The 22,841-nt window shown below is 42.3% G+C and overlaps 2 protein-coding genes across 7 annotated transcripts in view; one reads left to right on the top strand and one right to left on the bottom strand.

Moving 5' to 3' along the window:
- Positions 1–146: 146 nt before the first annotated feature.
- On the bottom strand, positions 147–12,818 carry LOC110485681 (glutaryl-CoA dehydrogenase, mitochondrial). Of its 3 annotated transcripts, XM_090204478.1 has the most exons (14): positions 12,597–12,786; positions 9,822–9,939; positions 5,872–6,034; positions 5,276–5,394; positions 5,108–5,143; positions 4,758–4,898; positions 4,164–4,226; positions 3,872–4,042; positions 3,149–3,278; positions 2,269–2,485; positions 1,937–2,040; positions 1,591–1,716; positions 1,226–1,386; positions 147–735 (listed from the first exon to the last, which is right to left on the bottom strand). In XM_090204478.1, exons 4-14 carry the CDS (start codon positions 5,382–5,384, stop codon positions 662–664), a joined length of 1,332 nt encoding a protein of 443 aa, XP_090060604.1. In that variant the 5' UTR covers positions 5,385–5,394; positions 5,872–6,034; positions 9,822–9,939; positions 12,597–12,786; the 3' UTR covers positions 147–661. The 3 variants fall into 3 exon arrangements, with proteins under 3 accessions (XP_090060604.1, XP_090060605.1, XP_036805239.1); XM_090204479.1 differs by lacking the exon at positions 9,822–9,939 and having other exon boundaries at positions 12,597–12,818; XM_036949344.2 differs by lacking the exons at positions 9,822–9,939; positions 12,597–12,786 and having other exon boundaries at positions 5,872–6,080.
- LOC149975672 (choline transporter-like protein 2) overlaps positions 11,058–22,841 on the top strand; it is a 24,571-nt gene continuing 12,787 nt past the window's right edge. For 2 of the 4 annotated variants that reach the window (XM_090204476.1, XM_090204474.1), the window contains exons 1-6: positions 11,058–11,746; positions 19,726–19,774; positions 19,908–19,981; positions 20,374–20,458; positions 22,429–22,630; positions 22,721–22,781. In XM_090204476.1, coding sequence (XP_090060602.1) covers positions 11,704–11,746; positions 19,726–19,774; positions 19,908–19,981; positions 20,374–20,458; positions 22,429–22,630; positions 22,721–22,781 — 514 coding nt within the window. In that variant the 5' untranslated portion in view covers positions 11,058–11,703. Of the gene's footprint in view, positions 11,747–15,314; positions 18,410–19,725; positions 19,775–19,907; positions 19,982–20,373; positions 20,459–22,428; positions 22,631–22,720; positions 22,782–22,841 lie in introns of those variants that run through there. The other 2 variants (XM_090204477.1, XM_090204475.1) reach the window with 1 other exon arrangement.

Here is a 22,841-nt window from a genome sequence, read left to right as displayed (position 1 = left end):
TGTGAAATAATGAGAAAAAAAATCATTTGCAAATTAGTCCCTAATCCTATGACTATTTCGATATGGCAGATCATTGAATTGGGATATTCTCTGTCCTCAAACAGGGCACTGATTTCGGTATCACAATTACGAAATTGTACAATTCATAATTTCAAAATATGCTTTATGTACAGTTAATTTCTTTCACCTAGAAATAAATCAAATAGACCAGTTGTGAACAAATCTCTAAAGATACACATACATACTGTACAACCTCTCACCCATTAAGTGAACTTATTCCATAACATATCTTTCTAATCGATACAGATCCCTTATCAACATGCTACATGCCATTGTGACATCCCTTCGTAGTAGGAGACTGAAGCTACTGTATCAACATTCAAGCTGACATTGTATTTCAATCGTAGATTGATTGAGTACAGGTACATAAGCAAAACAAAACCGTCTCATATTTGGACCCAGTGTTTCTTTCAGGTTGACTTGTACTTTAATATTCTCTCACCAAACAGAGGCACTTGGGGATGGAAGTCCATCAGCAGTCAGGCACAACACCCTCAGTGATTACTTCTCAGAAGGCAGATAGATGGGCAGCTCAAGGCTTTCCCAGTCTACTTTAAGTCCGTTATTCAGTCCGTTGTAATAGGAGGACAAGGAGGAGAGTTTACTTCTCAACAGTGAATGACTGCAGTCCAGTGATGGCTCGGCCCAGGATCAAGGCATGGATGTCATGGGTACCTAGAAGAACAAGCAAACACAACGGCATTGTGGGTAGATTATTTGATAAGAGAAATGTGCAATTAAGGCTAAACTTTTTAATTTAAATTACATTAGATATTGTAGGGCTATATTATACATACATACTGAGAGCACAGGAGGTTGGTGGCATCTTAATTGAGGAGGACAGGCTCGTGGTAATGGCTGGAGCTGAATAAGTGGAATGGTATCAAAGACATGGTTTCCATGTGGTTGATACCATTCCATTGACTCCGTTCCAGACATTATTATGAGCCGTCCTTCCCTCAGCAGCCTCCACTGACTGAGAATTATACCACAAAACCAACAAGTAACTGTAACACTTCATTTGTACACTACTGACCTCTGTTGGTCATCCAGTCTCATTGTCCCTCTCCAAGCCAGACTACTTTCTGCTCATGTTCCAATCACCTGTTCTCCTATCCAACCTTTCCATCCTTTAAATACCATATTCAATCAATCTTCTCCTCACCTTCGTATGTGTTGACGGCCTCCAGGTTCATGACGTGTCTGATAATGTGGTACTCGTCTGCGATGCCGTTGCCTCCCAACATGTCTCGGGCCTGCCTGGCGATGTCCAGGGACTTCCCACAGCTGTTCCTCTTCAGCATGGAGATCATCTCAGGGGCCGCTCTGAGGGAGGGAAGACACACAGGATAGAGGTCGGTGTTTAATATAATGAAGAAAGATGGACACATACAGTACACACACAGAGATAGTCTCTCTTCACATATTAAAACTGAAACTAGTACACAGACCAATGCATAAACACACACTGCAGTCTCTCCTCACATCCAAAAGCAAACATTTCGCTCACTCAGTGGGGACTCCACTCACTTCTTGTCGTCGATGAGTCTGCCTAGGGCCAGACAGGACTGCAGGCCGATGGTGATCTCTGTCAGCATGTCAGCCATCTTCTTCTGCATCAGCTGGTTCCTGGCCAGGGGCACGCCAAACTGGATCCTGAATGGACCAAAACAAAAGAGAACGAATCAGATGTCAGCGACATAGAATAGGGTCCTAAAATACTGTAAGAAGAGTCAGAATGGCAGCTTGACTCCCTTCAATACTCTTTACTACTGAGCTAATGTCTTCCTGAACAAGCTACTTCATCCGTTCATACCAAAAAGTGCTCTGAATGAATAGAGTTGATGACATAATGAGTAGGGAGAGAGGTGTTTACCTGTCCAGTGTGTACTGGCGGGCAGCGTGGAAGCAGAACTCGGCAGCACCTAGAGCTCCCCAGGCGATACCGTAGCGGGCGTTATTCAGGCAGCCGAAGGGACCCTGACCAGAAATGAGACATGTACAGTATTATATTTTAACAGAGCACCCTTTCTTCATCTTTAGAGAACTGACTGTGTTTTCTAGGTCACATCTCAAGAGTTCTCTAAACATACAGTATCTCGGCCAGTAACTTTGATTGAGTCAGAATTGTTCCGATAGTACATCATTTTATTTACAGTATTTCTAAACAGCATTATGTGTTTGAGTCCAACAGTTAGGCTTACTCACAGCCAGTCCAGAGACGTTGGGCAACATATTCTCTTGGGGCACCTCCACCTCGTCCATCAGGATCATGCCCGTGGCCGACGCCCGCAGAGAGAACTTGCCCTCGATCTTAGGCGTTGCCAGGCCCTTCATGCCACGCTCCAGGATGAAGCCTCTGATCCTGCCATCCTCACACTTGGCCCAGACCACCGCGATGTCTGCCACGGGTGAGTTGGTGATCCTGGGGAATAGGGGAGAGAATACGCTAAGTCAGTTACCCATAGTGAGAGTTAGGGTATTATAGGTTCAACTACAGCATATATGAGGGTAAGCGTATATAATATGGTGGGGGGGGGGGGGGCAGGCAGGGAAAAGCTAAAGGGCCAACTAGAAGAGCTCATAATTATGGCCCTGAGTTTTAATACAAGGGCAATGGGGTTACTGCTTGCATTACGAAACATATATAGAGACGTAACAGTGCCAACAGTCTGGCGTGGGCTTTGCCAACAACTGGTGTAAGGTTACTGCATCTATATATGGATGGCTATGCATGAAGCTGTGCATGAGGTCCCTCTCATAGCGTTCTTTCCATAATGAGACGGTCACACGTACATCTAACCTTCATGTCATGCCACCTAAGGTTCCCACAGTGGAGACAACAAACATTGTGGAAGTACTGTTTGTTACACCTGCCTTTTTCAGCAGCCATATAACTGAAGGGATATGTCTCCCCATTGGGACATTTTATAGTTGACTCATAACTACTCTACCTACCTAGCCTGGCCTTTCAAAGAAGTGAACTAAAGCAGAAACGTATGTTAACCCAGACTAGAACCTCCCCAGTCAGACATACATGCCGACTGGTCAGATAGATGGACTGGTACCCAGGTTAGAAGAACCTTACCATGTCTTGGCTCCGCTGATGGTGAAGGTGCTACTGGAGGGGTTGTACTTGGCCTTGGTCTCCATGCCCGCGGGGTCACTGCCGTGGTTGGGCTCAGTCAGGCCGAAACAGCCCAAGATCTCCCCACGAGCTGCAGCATTACAGAGAGAGATGGGATTACGAAGAGGCCTTATCTAACTGGAATATGAGCTCTGCTTCAGTCTGCATTAGTTTCATTCTCACTTTCACACCACATTTACTTTGTACAACAACTTAGACTTTTGTCTATGTGCCAATATGAACTATGTATAAACACTTGTTGTTTGTTCATCTATGTTATTTTTCTACATACTTATGAACTGAAACGCAACACCGTTTCTAAACCGAAAATTATTGATACTGACCGAACCAACCATTTATTGAGGACATTGATATCGATAATAACGATAAGAATCCTTTACTAGAGGAATGTGAAGTTTGAAATGAAGTAAGTCTGCTAATATGGGCTATTGCTAATGGGACAATTGATAGTTGAGCGAGTGCGGGTTTTTCCTTTCTTCAATCGATAGCTACAACATCTAAAGAAGTAGTAGTTTTAAGGGTAATGTAAAAAAGTTATGAATTTATTGTTATTGTGATACTTCAGTCAATTTATCCGGATATGGATTTTTTTCCATATCGCCCAGATCTAGTTTCTATACTATGTGTCATTTTACTATGGAATATATAGTAGTTATTGCTTACCTAGCCTGGGTAGCCACTTCTCCTTCTGTTCCTCTGTGCCGTAGGCGTTGATGGGGTGCATGACCAGTGAGGACTGGACACTCATGACTGACCGGTAGCCACTGTCCACCCTCTCCACCTCCCTGGCAATGAGCCCGTAGGCCACGTAGCTGGTTCCGGCACAACCATAACCTGGGTGAAGAAGAGACAAAGTTGAGGAAGATGGACAGTTAGTGGACTAATCGAGTTGAGCATGAAGATTGAGTATGAACACATCAATAACAGGATGATGCATGTTTCATGTGTTATTTACCTTGGATGGTTGGCCCCAAGACACCCAGCTCTCCCATCTCTGAGACAATCTCACGGTGGAAATCTGTGGGGGGGGGGGGGGGGGGAAATAAACAAACAAAAAGTGAGCATGAATAAATAGTTTATAGAGAAGTTCATTGTGTGACATGAGAAGTCTTCTCTCCAGGAATAGCACCTCAGCCTGTGTTTACATTTGTGTCTGTTGGCCAAATGTCAGTGTTTACGTGTGTCTCTGTTGGCCATGTGTCAGTGCTGACATTTATCTCCGTTGGCCATGTGTCAGTGCTGACGTTCGTGTCCGCTGGCCATTTGTCAGTGCCTCAGCTTGTCGCTGTTGGCCATGACCATGCCTCAGCCTATGTCTGTGCTTACACACTGTGCCAGTGCTTACGTTCGTGTCTGTTGGCCATGACCATGCCTCAGCCTATGTCTGTGCTTACACACTGTGCCAGTGCTTACGTTCGTGTCTGTTGGCCATGACCATGCCTCAGCCTATGTCTGTGCTTACACACTGTGCCAGTGCTTACGTTCGTGTCTGTTGGCCATGACCATGCCTCAGCCTGTGTCTGTGCTTACACACTGTGCCAGTTCTTACGTTCGTGTCTGTTGGCCATGATGATGCGTGGCATTAGTTTCTCCTGGCAGTAGGTCCTGAAAGAGTCTCTGATCATCACCTCCTCCTCTGTCAGCAGGCCGTCCAGCTCCAGGGCGTCACGCCAGTTAAACTGCACCTTGGCTGTAGAGGGCCATGGGAATTAGAACATGAGGTGACACAAACATGGTGATGTCATACTGTCCACCACCACGTTTCATAATATAATACACCATGTGTAGCCAGTGGCATCTAGCGGTTAAGTTTACATATGTAATACATTGGTAATGTACACAAGATGCGGTTTGTCCAATACTGTAGCTTTACGAGTTTAACTTGTATAAATGACTTACGTGCTTTTACTGGCTTCTTGGCGACCACTTCGGCTTCTGAAAGAGTCAACGGCACAATAAGTCATCAACCGAGACCAACACAAAAGCAGCAATACATTCTAAAAACTTAAAAATGTCACTTTAATACAATCCCATTCTATGTTATTTGTTGCTCACATGTAAACTCACCGTTTTGGGCTAGTGACGCTGCTGCTGTGCCCTGTGCCCGGGAGGCTGAGACTGCAGCACGTTTCCTAGCGTTGGAGAGCAAACGAGTCACAGCACCTCTGAGAGCCATGGTACACAGTCTGAAAGAAATCACAACACAGGACACATTTAATGGTACACTAAGGAGAGTAAAGATTATACATTTACAAAACATGATATTATCATATTATCAAGTGAATTATTTATTTTGAGAAAAATGTATGACATTTAAAACAATGTGATGGTCAACAATCACATTTGAAGCATTTTAGTGACAATACTGTAAGATACTGTACCAATAATGGCAGTTATAATCAAAAGGGAAAATCCTATGGTACAGATTCTTGTTTTAATATCAATTTCCTGGTGTTCCTCCCATAGCTCTATTTGAACGAATAAGATAAGAAATGTCATGTGTTATGGTAGCTGTCCTTCATTACACAAGCCTGTTACAAAACATTGTATAACACATGTTGAACACCAGGGTCTAAACAGTAGCAGTAAAAACAAGTCTTCCTCCGCAACAATGTAACATTGCAGTGAGCAACTTCATGCACAACATAGTATCATTACTGTACCTGTTCTTGTCTGATAATTATTTCCGAGGATCTGATAACGTCGAATGATGATGGCCTTATCTCATGCAATGCTGGTTGTTTTGTAATCGCGGCAATGTGACGTCAAATGGCTGCGTGAAGACAGCTTTTCATCATAAGCGAGTCAAGCCAATAGACACGACACCTAGAAGATTATGCAACAGAGTGCGTTATGAAACTTTGATTTTGTTAACCTTGAATTAAAGCATAAAAACAAATGCATATATATTTTCATTATAAAACTATTTAGAGTGTAATGATTTATAAAGTTATGTGTGGGTTAAATACTTTTTGTCATTGATTTTTCTTTTTGGACTTTTTTCCAAAAGTGAAGAATGCCACACTCAAAATGGCGCTAATGTATAGCCATCTGACCGAGGGGCGTTGGCACACTTCCTTCCCATCTCATTGGCTGTGAGTTTATAAATGCCGCGTTCAAATGCTACTCGGAATTTTTTGATTTGCCAATTCGTTAAATATGTTCGTCATATGCCGCCTTCAAAACAACTGGCAACTGGGAATTCGTAAATCTCCGACTTCAGTGGGGTCAAGAAAACTGAAAACTCGGAAAAAAACGATCTCCGACTGGGAAATATTATTTTGAACGGTCATCCAACTCGGAATTCCAACTCGGCCTAGAGGGCCGACTTGAAGATCACTGACGTGATTATTTGACCTCGTATATTTCAGAGTTCCCAGTTGTCGTGAATGCACCACTAGATTATTTTAAAAAATAGGTACAGGTGACAAATGGCCAAATGGCCATGTGCTTCTGAAGACTAGGTTCAAAATACTGTATCTTAAACCAAGCCCGAAGAGACCACAACTGTATAGGAGTGTAATATTAAAAGTATTATGCAATTATAGGGTTTATTTACCATAATCATACACATATTTGTTAAAAAACAAAACAAAAAACATATTTGTTGAACGTTTTTAATTAAACATATTGAGAAGTGAAATGTAGGCTTTATATTAGGCAGTGGTGGAAAAAGTACACAATTGTCATACTTGAGTAAAAGTAATGATATCTTTAATAGAACATTACTCAAGTAAAAGTGAAAGTCACCCAGTAAAATACTACTTGAGTAAAGTCTAAAAGTATTTGGTTATAAATATACTTAAGTATCAAAAGTACATGTAATTGCAAACAAAAGTAAAAGTATAAATCGTTTCAAATTCCCTACAGTAAGCAACCAGACAGCACGATGTTCTTGTTTATTAAATTTATGGATAGCCAGGGGAACACTCGAACACTTAGGCAATAGTTTACAAACAAAGCATTTGTGTTAAGGAGTCCTCCAGATAAGTAGGGATGACCTGGGATGTTCTCTTGATAACAATTTTCCTGTCCTGCTAATGTAATGAGTACTTTTGGGTGTCAGGGAAAATGTATGGAGTAAAAATGATATACTTTTCTTTAGGAATGTAGTGAAGTAAAAGTAAAAGTTGTCCAAAATATAAATAGTAAAGTACAGATACCCACAAAAACTACTTAAGTAGTACTTTAAAGTATTTTTACTGAAGTACTTTACGCCACTGATATTAGGCTATGTGGCATTAATCAGAATTGAATGACATAAGCCTAAATGTGTTTGTTTGGTGAACAACATGTGTGGTTGGGATATTTTCATATAGAAAAAGTAAATAGCTCAACACGATACTTTGAATAGATCGGTTTGCTGAATGAAATGTGTGTATAATGATTACAGTTGTCAATGCAAATGAACAACAACATAAAATGCACTATGCAGAAATGATTAATTAGGCAAACATGATTACTTCCAAGCATTCAAAGGCCAGGAAACTAAATATAAGAAGTGTAACCTCATTCATTATTCATGGTATGTTATGTTAGACGAATCTTGGCATAGTTCATCCACATGACACCCCTGAAAGCAAGGATAGGGTTGTTAGGGCTGACCACAATAGCCTCTAATTGCTATGTCACCCGGCCTACACGGTTGCCGAGGTAGGATCTCTCTCTCTCTTAAATCAATTGAAAGGGGCTTTATTGGCATGGGAAACATGTGTTTACATTGCCAAAACACGTGAAATAAACAACAAACAAAAGTGAGAAGATACAAAACAACATCAACAAAAAACTATTTGAATTTAACAGTAAATATTGCACTGAAAAAGGTTTTAAAAAAGATAAAGACATTTCAAGTGTTATATTATCAGCTATGTACAGTGTTTTAGCAATGTGCAAAATAATTGTAGTACAAATAGTAGGGGAAGATAAATATGAAATTGGTGGTATTTACAATGTTGTTTGTGCTCCACTGGTTGCCCTTTTCTCAAGGCAATGGGCCACAAATCGTGTTGCTATGAATGCACACTGCAGTATTTCACCTACCAAATATGGGAGTTTATCAATGTTTGATTGTTTTCAAATTCTTTGTGGGTCTGTGTGATCTGTGGGAAATATGTATGTCTAATGTGGTCATTCATTTGGAAGGTTAGGAAGTGCAGCTTAGTTTCCACCTCATTTTGTGGGCAGTGAGCACATAGCCTGTCCTCTCTCTCTCTCTCTCTCTGAGAGAGAGAGAGAGAGAGAGCCAGGTCTGCCTACGGCGACCTCTATCAATAGCAAGGCTATGCTCAATGTCTGTACATAGTCAAGGATTTTCTTAATTTTGGGTCAGTCACAGTGGTCCTGTATTCTGCCACTGTTTACTCTCTGTTTAGGGACAGATAGCGTTCCAATTTTCTCTGTTTATTGGTTGATTATTTCCAGTGTGTCAAGTAATTGTGTTGCTGTCCTGAAGCTCTGTTGGGTCGTTTTATGTTTGTGAACAGAGCCAGCTGGCTGAGGAGACTTTTCTTTAGTTTTGTCTCTCTGCAGGTGAGAGCTTTGTGGTGGAACGTGTCGACATTGTTTCCTTTTAGGTGGTCGTATAGTTGAACAGCTCTTTTCTGGTGGGTATAGTCCTAATACTCTGCATGCATTGTTTGGGGTTTTCCGTTGTACACAAAGTATATTTTGCGGTGTTTGTTCCATTTTGTGAATTATTGGTTGCTGAGTGGACCCCAGACCACACAACCATAGAGGGCAATGGGTTCTATAACTGATTGAAATATTTTTAGCCAGATCCTGATTGTGATGTCGAGTTTTATGTTCCTTTTGATGGCGTAGAAGGCCCTTGCCTTGTCTTTTAGATTGTTCACAGCCTGGTTGAAGTTACCTGTGGTGTTGATGTTTAGGGCGAGGTAGGTATAGTTCTTTGCAGTGGCGATTTTAGCATGTAAATCTTGGTGGGGCAAAAATAAATAAAGTGGGATGCATGCCAGCAAAGCCACAACACAACACTAAACAATACATTAACTGTACTATAACGATGACAAACGGTTCCCACAAACTGTTAGGGCCTACATAAAGCTGTCCCAACAGCAGTCCCAACACCTTACCACTGCTACACCTGGCTATCAGCGGAGCCTTGTCTGGCAGCGAAACAGTTAATTCAGCTTTATTTACTGACTTAAAAAAACATAGCTGCTATTAAACAAATATGGTTTTTAATGACAATTGAGATGTACAAACTGTGGCATAAGGGGACGACAAGTGGATAAAAGGCAATCCGTGATTTCGATTAAGACATTAATGAGCGAGCTAGGACGGACATAGTCAATATGACCATTTTTTAAGCACTTTTGAAATGTACAGCGACAGAATTCAGAACATGGGCCGTTCTTACAGTGTTCTCCCTGTACACCAAGTCAGAACCATAGAATAAATAAAGGGGGAATATAAACACACAATGAAAGCTCTTACAATATTCTCTAAAATCTTTCTCTAAAACAGGCTATAGGCTACATGTGCACCACCAAGTCAGAACAGTAGGCGAAATTAAGAGGGGTAAATAGACCAAATTATTAGGGTGAGGCACATTGGCTACTAACAGCAGCATACAATACATTTTTGGACTCACCTTGTTGTGCTGTGCTCACTTGAACAGGAAGGTGGTGTGGGGGTCCTTTGTGGGCAAATTTTGCTATCAAAATTTGGCATTCTCTGGATTTATGGTGCTTTCAAAACATCTGGAAACTCTGAAAAAAACACAGTCGAAATATGATGACATCATTGATCTTCAGGTCGTAGTTCTAGAAAGAGGCCAGATTTACAATTCCGAGTTGGATGACCGTTCAAAACTTATTTTCCCAGTCAGAGCTTGTTTATTCCCGACTTCCCAGTTGTCTTGAACTCACTGAAGTCAAGTTTTTGCAGTTACGAGTTAACAGTTGTTTTGAGCACGACACAAATCACACTTCATTGACCATGTTGAACGTTTATCATTTTAAATTTGGAAAATCCCAGAATTGGGACCCCACAGCCACTGTCACTGATTCCTTCCAAACCACTCATTGTTGAATTTACGATTTCCAACTTGTTGTGTAATGTTTATGTCCAATGGCCCGATGAGCACCAATACGTTTCATCTATACTTTTTCTTCATTATATATCTTTGTATGACAAGGATTAAAAAGGATTTGCTAGTAGATTGTTGACTTCATTCATGATGATGACTGCTAGCTAAGATTTTGAAAGTATGAAGTTGACATGATCAGTCCGATCAATGCTACTGTAGATATAACATGATTTGATGTCATTTTATCTGTGGCCAATGACCTTGAGCCTTCTTGGATGGGAACTTCTAATTTAACTCTATGGCAGCATCCAAAGTGCTAGAATGTTCGAGGTCTACCCTTAGCCTTGGAGGTGAAGTAGTGTCCCCATGAGTGACAGAACACTGAGCCAATCGCGGCGTAAAGCTCTGTATGTTCTGTTGGCTTGATCCACCACCACAGAAAGCACTTAGCTAGGCTGAAACACTGTCATTATGGAGCTGCCTTACTCAAGAAAACAAAAATAGACCATGTTTGTATGTGGCTCTATTAACTCCATTATATATATATATATTTTACATTGTTTGCAAACTGATATGTAACACATATTAATGACAAAATTACATGCAAAACAGGCAAGACCCCCAAAAATGTGGGAATTAGCATACCCCCTGAGTCTCTTCCCTGTGTAACACCTAGAGGGCAACCAGTCGGTCCATCTCCTTTATACCATGTTTCTTGCAGGATGACAATGTCTATATTCCTGATTTCCTTGGTGAAGTCTGGGTTTCTGCTCTTTAGGTGAAAAGCCTCAGAAACCCCTCCCTCTCTCTCTCTCTCTCTCTCTCTCTCTCTCTCTCTGTTATTTTAACACAAGTGCTCTATCTCTTCCTCTCTCTCACTCTCTCTCTCTCGCTTTCTCTCTCTCTGTTAAGTGCTCTCTATCTTCCTCTCTTCACTGCATGCACCTTTTTACTGTTTGCATTCTTTTAGATTTTGTTTGCTATCAAGTGAATTTTTCCACTCAAAGCTGTGAGAGATTTCCTTTAAGTTTTAACAACTTACAGTCTCTATATGTTATTTGCATGTTGTAAAGAATACTTTTGCCTAGTGATTTGTACATTAAAATAGGCTATTCACAGTGTCTGACAGCACAACCCTTCTTCACATTCCTTTGAAGTGGCAGCAAGAAATAAATAGTTTTGGTCCGGCCTTCAGGATTATTTAATTGGCCGAGCAAGCTGTCAGTTGTTAGTTTTTATAGCTGATTGGCCACTGTCTCTCTCTCTCGTGGTATGGAATGTATCATGATTTGGGATGGGTCTTGCCACACACAGTACGTTCGGTTTTGACGGCGAATAGGGAATCGCTCACTGTGTTATTGATGTTTTTTTTCTTCGACATTTCCATGGTAACTGTCCAAAATTTGATCCGCAGGCAGCAGCGAGAACACCCAAGTATTCAACCATGGAGCTAAACGAGAAGAACCCGACTCCGGACTCGAAATATGGTAAGAAATGTTCCCTTTCTTCGCATTCTCTTCGCACCGTTATTTTTGAAAAAAGGGTTGTGGGTGGAAAAAAATGGAAACAATGACTCGTGAATGATGGGTGGGGACCGGCCGCGTGTGTCCCACTCCCAAACAGATTTATATCGCAACATCATCATAATCAGCGTGCAGAAAAATATTTTACGTTTCCCATTAAAAATACCCTTTACAAATAATCAATCCTGCATTTATCAAAGGCTTGCAGCTGTGCTGCTTCAGCCTACATCTATCAAGAGATGCGCTGTTTATGTTCAATTTAAGGACTAAGTGATATTCATTGTTGCCCTATTATGTACACTGATCATATGGAAATGAATACCCCCCTATGGCCTAGGCCAGTATGTCTCCCACATGGTCCATTGTTCCCACTAAATGGAATCAGAAGAATCAGAAAGCAAAGTCGGATAGTCTATTCTACAGCCTTTGCCCATTTGACTTGAACACGTATATAGGACAAAGCTATTAGTCAAATGTTGCTTTGCGGGCAATGATTAATTCATTGCCAATTCATTTCTATAACAGAATAATCAATAGAGTGGATGTGTATTGACAGCTTATAACGGTGAGGTTTGCTCAGTCTGCTCTCTCACAGAAGCAGAAGTTGTTTGTGTGACAACACCCATGTGGTGATATCTAGAATGCCATATGGTTATTACTCACACACACACTCACACACACACACACTCACACTCACACACACACACTCACACACACACCACTGCAGCGGAAACAATTGGCCCTCAGCTATAGTGCATCATTAACACTGATTTATTTAAGTTTTGCCATAACGACTTTCTAAAACGTCACTCACTGCGTGGCATGTCACATGTCTCTCAAGAGGTAGACAGATAGTCAGCCTGTCCTTCGCTGCAGTTGCACTTCCAAATGGTGGTTGGACTTTGGGTTGAGTTGTTGTTCAGAAGATTTGTTGAGTCATCGAGGTCCTCCATCCTGTTTAGCCTTAATCCCTCCAGTCAATGTCATCACATGTTGGAATAGACCTGCACTTCAAACCTCAACTGATTACCAACATAGCAGGCTTACAATACGTTGTCGGTAATTCAGCATTTAGGCCCCACCCTAGTCATATTATGATGAAGATAGAGGCCTAGGTTTGTAATAATATATATAATATATATATGCCATTTAACAGACACTTTTATCCAAAGCGACTTACAGTCATTAATTCCAATGTAATCTAAGTCATGTTAAATTGGATTCACTGATATCCATTCAGTATGACTAGTTTGTAAGAAAGGGAGTGAGAGACAGACAATAGTTGCCTTTTAGGCACATTCTCTATGGCAGGGTTCCCCAACTGGCAGGTGATTTTATTTGGCCACCCAAGTTATCTGAGCCAAACAAAAATGTATTTGAATAATCATCATTTTTTGTTGGAATTTTCATTGGTGGACATAAGACTGTAAAAACACCAGAAAATCAGCTCCAAGTGATTTTAATTTGGGAAATCTGTTACAAAGTATTCCCACGCATAATAGAGAGACATGATCGTATACAAATGTAAGCAAGGTTTGAAATTATTATGCTATTATCTGTTTGGGCTTCTTGCAGTCAATTTGCAGTCTACAAAGGATTTGTATCTATGTTCCGGCCCACCGACCATCCGCTCAAGAAAACATTGTCCTGAATCTAGTTGATGATCCCTGCTCTATGGTTTATCTAAGGAGCCACTGATGTCAGTACAGTATCCTTGTGACTTTCCTGTTGCCATGTAAACAGGCCTTGTCCTCAGCCAGCTCCCTGCCCCCACATCACACATCAGCCAGAAATGTCATAAACTGAACAGAAGGCCTTTAAACCAATGTTTCAGGTACCTATAGAGAGTCAAAGCCTGGATCCCAGTTTTCTGCTAGCCTGGGCCTGTATCCATAAAGTGTCTCAGAGTAGAAGTGCTGATCTAGGAGGTAGGAGTGCTGCTCTAGGAGGAGGAGTGCTGATCTATGAGGTAGGAGTGCTGATCTAGGAGGAGGAGTGCTGATCTAGGAGGTAGGAGTGCTGATCTAGGAGGTAGGAGTGCTGATCTAAGAGGAGGAGTGCTGATCTAAGAGGAGGAGTGCTGATATAGGAGGAGGAGTGCTGATATAGGAGGAGGAGTGCTGATATAGGAGGAGGAGTGCTGATCTAGGAGGTAGGAGTGCTGATCTAGGAGGTAGGAGTGCTGATCTAGGAGGTAGGAGTGCTGATCTAGAAGGTAGGAGTGCTGATCTAGAAGGTAGGAGTGCTGATCTAGAAAGAGGAGTGCTGATCTAGGAGGAGGAGTGCAGATATAGGAGGAGGAGTGCTGATCTAGGAGGAGGAGTGCTGATCTAGGAGGTAGGAGTGCTGCTCTAGGAGGAGGAGTGCTGATCTATGAGGTAGGAGTGCTGATCTAGGAGGAGGAGTGCTGATCTAGGAGGTAGGAGTGCTGATCTAGGAGGTAGGAGTGCTGATCTAAGAGGAGGAGTGCTGATCTAAGAGGAGGAGTGCTGATCTAGGAGGAGGAGTGCTGATATAGGAGGAGGAGTGCTGATATAGGAGGAGGAGTGCTGATATAGGAGGAGGAGTGCTGATCTAGGAGGTAGGAGTGCTGATCTAGGAGGTAGGAGTGCTGATCTAGGAGGTAGGAGTGCTGATCTAGAAGGTAGGAGTGCTGATCTAGAAGGTAGGAGTGCTGATCTAGAAAGAGGAGTGCTGATCTAGGAGGAGGAGTGCAGATATAGGAGGAGGAGTGCTGATCTAGGAGGAGGAGTGCTGATCTAGGAGGTAGGAGTGCTGATCTAGGAGGAGGAGTGCTGATCTAGGAGGAGGAGTGCTGATCTAGGAGCTAGGAGTGCTGATCTAGGAGGTAGTAGTGCTGATCTAGGAGGAGGAGTGCTGATCTAGGAGGTCAGAGTGCTGATCTAGGAGGTAGGAGTGCTGATCTAGGAGGTAAGAGTGCTGATCTAGGAGGTAGAGTGCTGATCTAGGAGGTAGAGTGCTGATCTAGGAGGTAGAGTGCTGATCTAGGAGGTAGGAGTGCTGATCTAGGAGGTAGGAGTGCTGATCTAGGCGAAGGAGTGCTGATCTAGGAGGTAGGAGTGCTGATCTAGGAGGTAGGAGTGCTGATCTAGGAGGTAGAGTGCTGATCTAGGAGGTAGAATGCTGATCTAGGAGGTAGGAGTGCTGATCTAGGAGGTAGGAGTGCTGATCTAGGAGGTAGGAGTGCTGATCTAGGCGAAGGAGTACTGATCTAGGAGGTAGGAGTGCTGATCTAGGAGGTAGGAGTGCTGATCTAGGGAAGGAGTGCTGGTCTAGGGGAAGGAGTACTGATCTATGAGGTAGGAGTGCTGATCTAGGAGGAGGAGTGCTGATCTAGGAGGTAGGAGTGTTGATTTAGGAGTTAGAAGTGTTTATCTTGGAGTAGGAGTATTGAAACTGATCCTAGATCAGCACACATACAGGCCCTGGTATCATGTCTCATTGTGCTGTTTTGCCAACAACCTGGAGACAGCAAAACAGACCAAACAGCCCAGGGACCAGGCTAGTTTCCTGCCATGTTGTTTGTCTATATGAATATCCTCTGACTGTGTATGAGTGGGCCAGTGTGCCGGCTGGATGTCTTGTCTAGTCTAAAGCACCCGCCGGTAGCAGCATGCACAGGCCTGTTGCTGAGTGTCTGATGTACCCACTTATCACACTGAGTCTAGGGGCACTGAGTCAACTCATGAACTCAAGTGGCACACACACACACACAGCATATGAGTGAGTGTGTTGTTTCACAATGATCCTTTGTCATGCTGTTTCTGGCTGTCAGGTCACAGCAAAACTGTTAGACAGAGTTGCTTAGTGTGATCGTAGTGAGCCATGTAGGGGAATGAGAGGGGAGCGGCAGGCAGGATTTGGGCTGGATTTATTTGGCAACCAGCGGCAAGTATAGACACTTCAGAAAAGGGAATTGGACACGCCCCCCCCCCCCCCCCCCTTCAGTCTCAGGAATATCTGATGGCTTCTCTCAGGCTACTGCCAAAGAAGAGTTTACTCTGGAAGCAGTTGAGTTGTGCAGTATAAACTACACCATGACCTATTCCATATACACATCAATATGATGTACTGTTGTTGAATTGTCACCTACACCAGATAGGTGCAATGAAATGGGTTGTTTTACAGGGTCAGCCATAGTAGTACAGCACCCCTGGAGCAAGTTAGGTGTAAGTGCATTGCTCAAGGGCACATCAACATATTTTTCATCTTGTCTGCTCAGGTATTAGAACCAGTGACCTTTTGATACTGACCCAACAATTTAACCACTAGGCTACCTGCCACTATAGTAGCCTGTGTTATTAGCGAAGTCCTTCCAAACTATTCCTGTACAGACACATGGAATTAGTAATAACTCATCAATATACAAGATTCATATCGACACTCAAATGCCATGTTTTTGAGTAAAATTGGAACGAGAGGCTTTCTATCTGCTGCTACTGTTATGATGGCCATCCAGCCATGGCAGTAATGCCCTGTCTCTGTGTGCTAGACCACAACAGACCAGCAGACACTAAACCATTAGATCACTAGACCACAACAGACCAGCAGACACTAAACCATTAGATCACTAGACCACAACAGACCAGCAGACACTAAACCATTAGATCACTAGACCACAACAGACCAGCAGACACTAAACCATTAGATCACTAGACCACAACAGACCAGCAGACACTAAACCATTAGATCACTAGACCACAACAGACCAGCAGACACTAAACCATTAGATCACTAGACCACAACAGACCAGCAGACACTAAACCATTAGATCACTAGACCACAACAGACCAGCAGACACTAAACCATTAGATCACTAAGACCACAACAGACCAGCAGACACTAAACCATTAGATCACTAAGACCACAACAGACCAGCAGACACTAAACCATTAGATCACTAAGACCACAACAGACCAGCAGACACTAAACCATTAGATCACTAAGACCACAACCCCATTAAGAGTGTCTAGGTAGTGGACATTCAATAGTCCCACTGGGTCTTTAACTGGAACATGTCCATCATGACAGCACTGTGTGGCTCAGCTGGTAAGGGCGTTATGCCAGCAATGTCAGGGTTGTGGGTTCAATTCCCGCTGCGGTCACATAGTGAAAGGACTCACTGAACTGAGCGTTTTGGATAAAAGCTTTCTTCTAGGCTGGCCTCAGATCTGTTTGAACTTTATTGCTTATGTCATGTGACAATTGACAAGACAGCACAGATCTGCTTCCAGGCTTCTCCCACTCTAGGTCCCATTGTCAGACTGAAGTCTGTCAATACACACTAGTCAGTATTGTGTGTGTCTATCAGCTGTGTGTCTATCACATGGCCTTGGAGGTTGGAAGGCGGGAAGGTGTCATGGCCAGACCAGGGAGAGCATGTAGGAGGGCATATGTCCTTCTAGAACAGACACAGATATGTATGGTGGTCTATGCAGGCTGCATTTTCATTTTTGATTGAACCTTTATTTTGACTGGGAAGACATATTGAGAGCTCTCTTTTCCAAATGCGCCCTGTCTAATGCAATATAAAATACACATTAAAATAGACATTCAAATACAATACAGTACAAAATAAAATGCTGGGTAGACTACAAACATTGCCAGTGTTTTGTTGAAAACTCATTTATAGACTATAGACTTATAGATCATATATTTGATAGTTAATCAATTGTTTGTAAATCATATGTAGTCTAGTTATAGATACTTTCAGCACGGTTGTGAAGGCAATCAGGAGTGAAAAGTTAAAAAAATACATCTTAACTTTGAAACAAGAAGTTAGAAAGTTCAGAGAAGTCCCATCATCGCTGGCTAGCGAGAGAACTGCCGACTCATATGAAGGATCCTCTTCCTGTAGGCTTTTTACAGATATAAGGTTGCATGTGTTATTTGAAGGAACATTCTGGATGAACCACTAGACCTAACTAAGTCATGCACAGTGCACCACACACTGTGTGTTTGCAGTCGACCCAGTTAGGTGCATAGCCTGTTGCTATCCCCTGAATAGGAAGGAACTTCAGTTGAGTTTTACGAATTATCATATTATATCAGTGTCTACATACTTGACCTACATGAGAGTGATAGATGTTTAGCTTCGTTTTCTAGTCTTCTAGACTTTTGCATCCACACCCATCTATTTTAGGATAGATGCAAGTCCTGTAAAGCTTTTAAAATCCCCTCTATTAGGGTGAACTCACCAAAGTCATTTTAGGAGTGAAAAAGGTTAAGTTATGCCTGGTCGAGGGAAAAGAAAAACACTGTTACCTCTCTCTCTCTCTCTCACCTCTCCAACCCTCCTGTGTGCCACCCATTCCCATGATAACAGCCCAGTAAAATAGGCAAAGAGAGGGAGAAATGAAGAGAGCGAGGGAATGGAGGGAGCGTATCTCTGCGAGATACAAGATTTGACTCGTTCTTTATTTTGCAATACACAGGAAGAAGGAAGTGAGGTCTGAGGTGGTGGTCTGGAGTCGAGACACACTTAACGCATTAAAAGTGTACTGAAATAAATATAGGCAACACAGCACAACACATGAATACAGCCAACCTGTTGATGAAAAAGACAGAAAAGGAGTGACTGAGGAGTGAGAATGACAAAGAATAAAGGTATTGTAAATATTCAGGAGGGCGGTGTAACGGTTTTCTTTGTGCCTGTTGTTTCTTTCACTTCTCACTGATTGAGGGCATGATGGGAGTAGCCTTTGCAGTTGTTGTCTGTGACGTTGTTTATGTTTTGAACTGAACATTATGGGCTGTAATTAAAGACAGTAAATGAATGAGATTGAGGCAACTCACTTTTGTTTACAAACCAATATGGTTTATTCTATGGGACACTGGGTGTTCGATGGTTGCAACGTGTGTGATCTGATGACACAGTGAAATAGTGTACACTCTTAGAACCAAAAAGGGTTCTACCTGGAACCAAAAAGGGTTCTCCTATGGGGACAGCCGAATAACTATTTTGGAACCCTTTTTTCAAGGAGTGTAGGCTACAGTGTGTCATCACATTGCAGCCGTTGTGTACAATGGGATTTCCAACACTCATACAATAATGTTCTTAAATACTGTACAGTCAAACTAACTGTTCTGCCATCTGAAGAAAAGGGGTGTTTCCTATTTTTTTGTTGAGCAGGATGGAAAGCCTGACTCACTGTTATATCACACGTTGACAGAACAGTATATCATGTCCACAAGAAGCTGCAACAATGTTCTCAGTCACACTGTGCTCTATGTTCAGAAAATAATGTGACACGTTCGTTAACAAGACACATGGCCATATGTCATAACAGGATAAGGGTCAAGATCTTAGATGCAAAACAGGAAATACAATGTTGCCCCACATCATTTGCGTATTGTGGAACTGTGTAGCTCAGTTAGTAGAGCATGGCGTTGGCAATGCCAGGGTTGTGGGTTTAATTCCCACGGGGGGGGGGGGGGGAGAATGACACTGTACGCACTCAGTACTGTAAGTCACTCTTGGTAAGAACTAAAAATGTTCTTGGGTGATTGAGCTTTTTGTGTTGGTTTCTAGATGTTATGTAGAATACATTGTATCAGGACCATTCAGACTGTATTACAACATTGTAATTGTCTTGCTCTGCTACCAGACTATGGTGAATTGAGTAGATGCGCTGTCTGATGTGGCGCCTGCCTAGTCTCTGAAGTGTTACCATAGCGTTACTATGGCGCCTAAGAATGTCCACCGGGAGCTCTGAGTCACCAGGGAGCCATTTTGTGGGTTGCTAGGCATGTCAGTCTTGCGGGAGAATCCTTTTGTTATGGAAAATATGTCTCAGCGTTGTTAATGTGTACACACACTTACAGATATACTGATACACACATATAAACACACACACACACACACACACCTGTGTATAAATATAAAGACAAATAATAAAGTCTCTCTCTTTGCTTGTTCACAGGTGAAGCACGGAAGTTTGACCCTACCTTCAAAGGACCCATCCACAACAGGTAATCATCTCATTATCAGCTTTGACAGCCAAACCTCACTCTATCAATTACCCACATAGCAAAGCTTAATAAAGCTCAACGTCAAAAAATAGCAGTCGAACCATCTCTCTCTCCGTCCCTCTCTGGTTGCCAGGGGCTGCACAGATGTGTTCTGCTGTATTCTCTTCATCTTGGCCATCCTGGGATACTTTGCTGTGGGGATCCTGGGTCAGTGTCTCCACAACTACACTATTACTGGCCATTACATCAGTTCTAGGGCCCTGTGTTTTGGTTAATCATGTCACATGACCTGGATTTGCACTTTTATTGTAAGCCTTTTCCAGAAATGATAATTGGACCAAAAATGTAAGAAATTGTCTGAGGATGGTGCTGGGCCGTCGGACATAAAAAGAAAAGGGGGCAGTTTGATGAAAAAGCTTTAAATAAAGTTTCAATTCCAGGTCATGTGACATGGTTAACCAAAACACAAGGCCCAAACAAGACACAGTAAAGTGATATTCTATTCTATTTGAAGTGATTCTATTCTATTCCATCGTGTGTCGTTATGATAACTGGACAGTATCTGAACTACAGTGTTGTTATACTTCCTCCTACTTCAGCCTGGTCTCAGGGGGACCCCAGGAAGGTTATCTACCCGACTGACAGCAGAGGACAGTTCTGTGGCCAGGCCGGGACCCCCCTTGAGTAAGCACCTTCCGTTACCCCCCCTATTTATTCTGCCTTTGAACATCTCTCTTCAATACTGATCCTTTAGAATTCCTCTTGTCCATTCACATGTCAAGATATTATCTGTCTCTTTGTGTTAATATGACTTTTGTGGTATCATCCTGATGCTCTGTGGGGAGCCTGTTGTGTGAAGATAAAAAAGAACATCCTGAAGGATGTGTTATAACCGCTGTATATGTACTTCCTGTAAATATGAACTACTATATAACTGTCTCTACATATGAACTACTACAGTTGAAGTCGGAAGTTTACATACACCTTAGCCAAATACATTTAAACTCAGTTTTTCACAATTCATGACGTTTAATCCTAGTAAAAATTCCCTGTCTTAGGTCAGTTAGGATCACCACTTTATTTTAAGAATGTGAAATGTCAGAATAATAGTAGAGAGAATGATTTATTTCAGCTTTTATTTCTTTCATCACATTCCCAGTGGATCAGAAGTTTACATACACTCAATTCGTTTTTGGTAGCATTGCCTTAAAATTGTTTAACTTGAGTCAAACGTTTCGGGTAGCCTTCCACAAGCTTCCCACAATAAGTTAGGGGAATTTTGGCTCATTCCTCCAGACAGAGCTGGTGTAACTGAGTCAGGATTGTAGGCCTCCTTGCTCGCACACGATTTTTCAGTTCTGCCCACAAATTGTCTATAGGATTGAGGTCAGGGCTTTGTGATGGCCACAGAAATACCTTGACTTTGTTGTCCTTAAGCCATTTTGCCACAACTTTGGAAGTATTCTTGGTGTCATTGTCCATTTGGAAGACCCATTTGCGACCAAGCTTTAACTTCCTGACTGATGTCTTCAGATGTTGCTTCAATATATCCACATAATTTTCGTTCCTCATGGAGCCATCTATTTTGTGAAGTGCACCAGTCCCTCCTGCGGCAAAGCATCCCCACAACATGATGATGCCACCCCCGTGCTTCACGGTTGGGATGGTGTTTTTCAGCTTGCAAGCCTCCCCCTTTTTCCTCCAAACATAACAATGGTCATTATGACCAAACAGTTCTATTTTTGTTTCATCAGACCAGAGGACATTTCTCCAAAAAGTACGATCTTTGTCCCCATGTGTCGTTGCAAACTGCCGTCTGGCTTTTTTATGGCGGATTTGGAGAAGTGGCTTCTTCCTTGCTAAGCGGCCTTTCAGGTCATGTCGATATAGGACTTGTTTTACTGTGCATATAGATACTTTTGTACCTGTTTCCTCCAGCATCTTCACAAGGTCCTTTGCTGTTGATCATGGATTGATTTGCAGTTTTCGCACCAAAGTACATTAATCTCTAGGAGACAGAACGCATCTCCTTCCTGAGCGGTATGACGGCTGCGTGGTCCCATGGTGTTTATACTTGCGTACTATTGTTTGTACAGATGAACGTGGTACATTCAGATGTTTGGAAATTGCTCCCAAGGATGAACCGGACTTGTGGAGGTCTACAACTTTTTTTTCTGAGGTCTTGGCTGATTTCTTTTGATTTTCCCATGATGTCAAGCAAAGAGGCACTGAGTCTGAAGGTACACTCAAATGATGTCAATTAGCCTATCAAAAGCTTCTAAAGCCATGACATCATTTGCTTGGTCGCAAATGGGTCTTCCAAATGGACAATATTGTGGGAAGCTTGTGGAAGGCTACCCGAAATGTTTGACCCAGTTAAACAATTTAAAGGCAATGCTACTGAATACTAATTGAGTGTATGTGAACTTCTGACCCACTGGGAATGTGATGACAGAAATAAAAGCTGAAATAAATAATTATCTCTACTACTATTCTGAAATTTCACATTCTTAAAATAAAGTGGTGATCCTAACTGACCTAAGACAGGGAATTTTTATTGGGATTAAATGTCAGGAATTGTGAAAACTGAGTTGAAATGTATTTGGTTAAGGTGTATGTAAACTTCCAACTGCAACTGTAACTGTCTCTAACAGGAAGAAACCTCTCCTGTTCTACTTCAACATCCTGAAGTGTGCCAGTCCCCTGACCCTGCTGGAGTTCCAGTGCCCCACCACTCAGTTATGTGTGGAAAGCTGTCCTACCAAACACATGACGTTGCTGAAAGCCTACCTGAACAAAGGAGAGCAGGAGTACTACAAGCAGTTCTGCAAGGAAGGAGTGGACTTCTCCAAAATGGTGGGTGACAGAGGAGATACATTTGCAGTGGCAAAGTATGTAGTTAGGGAAATAATGTGTAACTAAGGGTGACTTTGTTTTGTTTCGCAGAGTGCTCCCGAGATCCTGAGGGATGGCCTGTGTCCTTCCATGCTCATGTCCAGCAAACCATGTAAGTCTTCTCAGGAGCCATAGCGTGCACTGTATGTGTATGTGTGTGTGTGTGTTTTTA

The sequence above is a fragment of the Oncorhynchus mykiss genome, chromosome 17 (genome assembly GCF_057628025.1).
Source record: "Oncorhynchus mykiss isolate SJ-2025 chromosome 17, ASM5762802v1, whole genome shotgun sequence".
NCBI lineage: Eukaryota > Metazoa > Chordata > Actinopteri > Salmoniformes > Salmonidae > Oncorhynchus > Oncorhynchus mykiss.
Note: the sequence above shows the minus strand (reverse complement) of the source record. Positions and strands in the feature narration are given on the sequence as shown.

Coding starts and splice junctions, on each gene's coding strand:
- LOC110485681 (XM_090204479.1), bottom strand. CDS start 5,384: ATGGCTCTCAGAGGTGCTGTGACTCGTTTGCTCTCCAACGCTAGGAAA. Junction 4,043..4,163: donor CTTGGGGCCAACCATCCAAG/GTAAATAACACA, acceptor TTCTTCACCCAG/GTTATGGTTGTGCCGGAACC. Junction 2,041..2,268: donor CCAACGTCTCTGGACTGGCT/GTGAGTAAGCCT, acceptor ATTTCTGGTCAG/GGTCCCTTCGGCTGCCTGAA.